This window comes from Olea europaea, chromosome 6 (assembly GCF_002742605.1).
Source record: "Olea europaea var. sylvestris chromosome 6, O_europaea_v1, whole genome shotgun sequence".
Classification (NCBI taxonomy): Eukaryota; Viridiplantae; Streptophyta; class Magnoliopsida; order Lamiales; family Oleaceae; genus Olea; species Olea europaea.
Genome location: NC_036242.1, coordinates 8,788,563 through 8,794,403, shown reverse-complemented (window position 1 = coordinate 8,794,403; position 5,841 = coordinate 8,788,563). Strand labels below are relative to the sequence as shown.

The following is a 5,841-nucleotide window of genomic DNA, read 5'->3' as shown; positions in this document are numbered from 1 at the left end:
AATTTTTTTTTTTTTTTTTTTTTTTTTTTTTTTTTTTTTTTTTTTTTTTTTTTTTTTTTTTTTATAGGGGAAATTTATTTTTTTTTTTTTTTTTTTTTTTTTTTTTTTTTAAGTTGAAACTTCTACGCGAGGAAAGACTATGAATAACAAAAAGAAATACTCCAATTCAGATTCACAATAGTCAAATTGAATACAAAAAGTGGACTTTGTCAAACTTCAGATTTTCAATCTGTTACAGCAATTGTAATGGCAAATTCCTCAATCAGAGTAACCAATGAATAATTCCTTATATTAACAAAAAAATTCGAATTTTTAATAGAACCAAAGAAATCACACATGGTACCATAAAATAATAGCATGCAAACCAAATATTTTCAAGTGCTTGGACCAGGCTGATATTTGTATTGGTTAAAAATACTGATGATTGAAAAAGAGGAATAAACTAATAGATTATAAAAAATTTCAAACTCGTGTAGCTAATAATTTCAAACTAGTTTACTTTACAGACTAGCATTCTATATTATTATTATACAATAAAGTAAACAATTTATTGTCAATTTTCCATCAGTGAACAAATCTGAAATTCTTTTAGTTGTATTGAATGCCCAAGACAGTAACACAAAGTAAGGCAATGAAGAAACCAATTAAACATGTACCGTTTCTTCTTCTCCTATCATTTTTACCATCCATCCTCAAGATTTCGACAGCTATAGATATCATTAATACAACTCAGATTCTTAGAGATGGCGACACCCTGGTTTCATCAGGGGGAAGATTTGAACTGGGATTTTTCAGCCCTGGTAACTCCAATAATCGGTATGTGGGAATTTGGTACCAAAAGATACCTAATAGCACTGCAGTTTGGGTAGCCAACAGGGAAATTCCAGTAAGAAGTTCATCAGGCATCTTGAAAGTAATGGAGCCGGGTATCTTGGTCGTTCTGAATGACACTAATAACATCATATGGTCTTCCAATACATCAAGAGTTGCTCGGACACCGGTTTTACAATTGTTGGACACTGGAAATCTTGTCCTTAGAGAAGCAAATGATGATCGTCCAGATAATTTTCTTTGGCAGAGTTTTGATTATCTAAGTGATACGTCCCTACCAGACATGAGTATTGGTTGGAATTTTGTAACAGGAGTAGAGAGCTACCTGTCATCATGGAAGACCAATGACGATCCAGCTAGAGGGGATTTCACATTTTGGTTGGATCCAACTGGATATCCACAGCAAGTCATAAAAAGAGGTACAACTACTCTGTATAGAATAGGGCCATGGAATGGTCTTGCCTTTAGCGGGCAAACAAACTCAGCGCAGGATATGAATTTCAGATATGTATTTTTCATGAAAAAGGACAAGGCATACCATAGGCTAGAGGCCATTGACAATTCAATTATTTCAAGGATTATCCTGACTCAGGCTGGTACTGTACAACGTTGGACATGGGTCGATCGGATCCATGACTGGATCCCTTATGTCAATTTTCCAGCAGATAATTGTGATACTTATAAATTGTGTGGTGCTTATGGTAGTTGCAATATTGCAAATACTCCTGCATGTGTATGTCTTGATAAATTTGAGCCAAAAGATCCAGAAGGTTGGAGTAGGTCAGATTGGACGAATGGTTGCAACCGAAGGACACCCTTGAATTGTTTAAAGGGTGAATAATATATTATCATAGAAGGAAGAAAAATTGCACAAAATGGAGAACAGAAGGTGAGTAAATTTGTGCCATTTTATGGTGAAAGATTAACTAACAATAGGTCTAGAATACTCTCACTTTTCAACTTCTATCTGCTAAATTACATGCTTATATTATTCATGTTTCAGGAAGTGGTACTGAAGCTCATAACAAAGACTATGAGCTGCCAATGTTCCGCGCATCTACAATTTTGAAAGCCACCAATAACTTTTCCGTCAACAAGAAGCTTGGACAAGGTGGATACGGGCCTGTTTATAAGGTGAAAAGTGAATACAGTACTTCGAGGAAATTAGACCTTTAGATACTTATATAAAATCCACATATTTAGAAGAATTACATGACCAGTGAACTTTACTTGAGCAGCAATGCCTTGGAGCAAAAACTTGTGCACAAAATAAGGATTTAAAATGGTGAATTACCCTTAAGCAGTAGACATTAATCCCAGCAAGAAATGTAATATTTTTTTCTTAAAACAAAGAACATTTGCTGAAGATCAATATTGTGCGTCTTCTGAAAATTAGACTTGCTCCATAGGTTCAATTCAACAATAATGAAGACCTGAAAAAAGTGGTCTTCCTCAAAATTCTGTAAGAAAATTTTTAAAAGGTGATAAACAATTCTGCACACTGAGCATCATTCACACATATATCTGTATGAATATTCAAATATTCCACAAGGGATGAAGTCTTCAAATTCAATTCACATAACATAAAGGTTAGCCTATGAGACATACTAAAAGAGAGTAATAGATAAAAAATTCAGTGCTGCTTCAAGTTCATTCAATAAATACCTTCTCAAATGAACAAATTCTGATCTTAGGGAACTTTGGAAGATGGACAAGATGTTGCTGTGAAAAGGTTGTCAAAAACTTCCATGCAAGGACTTGATGAATTCAAGAATGAAGTTATTTGTATCGCTAAACTTCAGCATCGAAATCTTGTGAAGCTTCTAGGATGCTGCATAGAAGGAGAAGAAAAGATGCTCATTTATGAATACATGCCCAACAAAAGCCTGGACTTGATTTTATTTGGTAAAATTTCTAATTCTAGTACAATAAGCTCAAAACCACCTTTCTATATAAAGCCACAAAGAATTTCTACTAGTTTAAGTCATTGTTCGAGCCATATGGTTAGGGATAACTTAGAAAATCATGCAATGAAACGAAGATTAATGCTAGTTAAGAATTGAATCCTAGTTGATTGCATAAATATAGGAAAGCATTGTTCCTTTGCACCATTCAACATTTTGTGTTACAATATAGTTTTTTTTGCAGAGTAAATATTTGATAATAGATTTTGGAAGTAATTTCAAGAGTTTGGCATCCAACTACAATTGGATGTCGTATATTAACTAGCACAACATTTTGGCAGATCAAACCAGAAGTGCATTACTTGATTGGCCTAAGCGCCTCCAAATTGTTAATGGAGTGGCTAGGGGATTATTGTATATTCATCAAGATTCCCGAATGAGAATTATTCATAGAGACCTCAAAGCGAGCAACATATTGCTAGATACTGACATGAATCCTAAAATATCTGACTTTGGCATTGCTAGAAGTTTTGGAGGGAATGAAACCGAAGATAAGACAAGCAAAGTAGTTGGAACATAGTAAGAATCTCAACGGCACAATATCTTGCTAATATACTTCCATTGTTCTTAACATTATAATCTGACAAATACTTCCATGCAGTGGTTACATGGCACCAGAATACGCAGTGCATGGACGGTTCTCACAAAAATCAGATGTATTTAGTTTTGGAGTTCTAGTTCTGGAAATTGTGATTAGCAAGAGAAATAGTGGATTTTCCCATGGAGATCAGCACCTCAACCTTCTTGGACATGTAATTATTGTCTTGGAGATGCCTATGTTTATTTTCTTTATACTAACTTGACTAAAAGATCTATTAATGTGGTTATGTTTATACAGGCATGGACACTTTATAAAGAAGAAAGGTCATTGGAACTAGTTGATGCTTATCTACGTGAGACAGCTAATCTATTTGAAGTTCTACGATTAATCCATGTGGGTCTTTTGTGTGTGCAACAATGTCCAGATGATAGGCCAAGCATAGCTTCAGTGGTTGCAATGTTGGGAAATGATGCTGCGTTGCCTCAGGCAAATCAGCCTGGTTTTTTCGCAGGAAGAGATGTATCCATAGGTAAAAGTATAAATAGTTGTTCATCCAATGAAATAACCATTACCCAGCTGGAAGCAAGATGAGTGTATATTAATTTTTATTATCTAGGTACTATTTTATTTAATTTGTTCATGTAAATACTTCCTAGCTCCATATTGTGATTTTGTACCGTTCGCTATTGTGGAATCAATTTCGAAGCCTTATACGTATCTTGAGAAATTAGAAGCAAATGTTGATTAAGTAGACTTTAAGACACCACCTTCCAGGCTTACACTTTCAGAGTTCTCGGCTTTAGCTTACAATCTATTTCGAAATTGATCATGTAACTAACAGAAAACAGGCACAAACAAGAGCTTGAACAAAACCTGAATTTGAGATTAAGTGAAACTCAATGTAAGTTCACTTCAAAACATAAATAAATAAATAAATGTAACATTAATGGTGGGTTTAGGGTCTCTGATTTTCTTCACTACTTATAGTCTCTAACAAATTTAAAAATTAGCAGTCAGCAATCCATACAAAATAAACTAAATTTAAATGCACGCATTATTATTGAATCAATAGTTATAGTTATAGATAAGAGATAAATCGATCCTCACCCCAAGCCATCACAAATATTAGCATGTGGGTCACACGTTTCCACAAACACCTGGAGTGCAAGCTCGCTGGATTGTATTCATCCAATAATTTAACCCAATTTTCTTGGAACCAAAACACAGAAAAATGCCCGGTAAAGTGCATCATTCATCAGTACAACAAATGCGAGACTTTTCTTTATGTTATTGAGCAAGTCTCTTGCTTTTTAACCAAAACAGGACGAGTATTTATTTTGATGTTACTGTAGATTTATAAATATAAAGTAGCATCGGAAATTGTTCAATTTATCAAAAAGTTACTAACAAATTTTAAATAGTTATTGAATGAATATAATTATATATATAGCCCTTGTTTTGAGCCCTTTTTTTTTTTTTTATAAGAATGTATTTTTAAATAGTGTATTGATAGTAAATATGTGGTTAAAAAATAAGAAAAAATTTTAAATTTGTGTGTAATATTCTTTTATTGAAGAATATGTAGTTGAAATGATGTTAAAATATTGTTTAAAAATATATTTTTTTTTTCAAAAAAATAGAAATCAAAAAAGGTCATATATAGTAGTCGTTATGAGATGTTGGGAGGCAGTGCTGGTCTGTAGCCTAGCATTGCTCCAGCCCATATAAAATGTGAAGAGGAAATCAACCCAACATTGCCTCCCGCATATATAAAAATGGTCAACTTATAAAAATACCTTTAAAATTAGAAATCTTTTGAAAAATCATATAAAAAGTTTTTTGGAAAAAAACACTGTGTGAAATGAGAAAATGACACATGTCATTTTTTTAAAAAAAATTGTCACTTTTTTTTAAAAGTGATACAAACACTTAAAAAGTGACACAAACTCAAAAAAATGACAGACACAAACTCATCTTCCATTTGTGTAGCACCAGTATTATATTCATAACATAATCAACATATTCAGAACAATTCACATGAGCGTAGTGACGGTTCTTAACATAATTTGCATGTCCAAAACAATCCACATGTGATTATGTTAAGAAAATATAATATATCATATCACTTTTTATCTTATTAAATAAGTGACAAAAATTTTAAAAATGATGAAAGCTCAAAAAAATTGACAAAATGTAAAAAAGTGACAATGTCACTTTTGAAAGTTTAGTGTCACATTTTTATTAAAAAAGACATACAGTGTCACTTTTATTAAAAAGTGGTGTTTGTCAATAAAAAAAGTAATAGAAATTTCAAGAATGCAATTGATAAAAAAGTGATAAACACTAAAAAAAAGAGACAAAAATTCAAAAAAGTGACAAATACTAAAAAAAAAAGCGACTAAAATTTAAAAGAGTGATTAAAATTTAAAAAAGTGTCAAAATTTAAAAAAAGTGACAAATTTAAAAAAATGACACAAATTAAAAAAATGACACAAATTAAAAAAA

General features: G+C 32.2%; 1 protein-coding gene across 1 annotated transcript; it reads left to right on the top strand.

Moving 5' to 3' along the window:
- Nucleotides 1-469: 469 nt before the first annotated feature.
- On the top strand, nt 470-4,036 carry LOC111395111 (G-type lectin S-receptor-like serine/threonine-protein kinase At4g27290). Its single transcript, XM_023021120.1, has 7 exons — nt 470-1,664; nt 1,713-1,720; nt 1,774-1,965; nt 2,526-2,736; nt 3,077-3,314; nt 3,397-3,547; nt 3,634-4,036. Exons 1-7 carry the CDS (start codon nt 602-604, stop codon nt 3,925-3,927), a joined length of 2,157 nt encoding a protein of 718 aa, XP_022876888.1. The 5' UTR covers nt 470-601; the 3' UTR covers nt 3,928-4,036.
- Nucleotides 4,037-5,841: the final 1,805 nt, after the last annotated feature.

Bases quoted from the DNA above. Each gene is read 5' to 3' on its own strand.
- LOC111395111 (XM_023021120.1), top strand. From the start codon at position 602: ATGCCCAAGACAGTAACACAAAGTAAGGCAATGAAGAAACCAATTAAA. The intron at 1,966-2,525 runs GTGAAAAGTGAA...TTCTGATCTTAG, and splicing joins GATACGGGCCTGTTTATAAG to GGAACTTTGGAAGATGGACA. The intron at 3,548-3,633 runs GTAATTATTGTC...ATGTTTATACAG, and splicing joins ACCTCAACCTTCTTGGACAT to GCATGGACACTTTATAAAGA.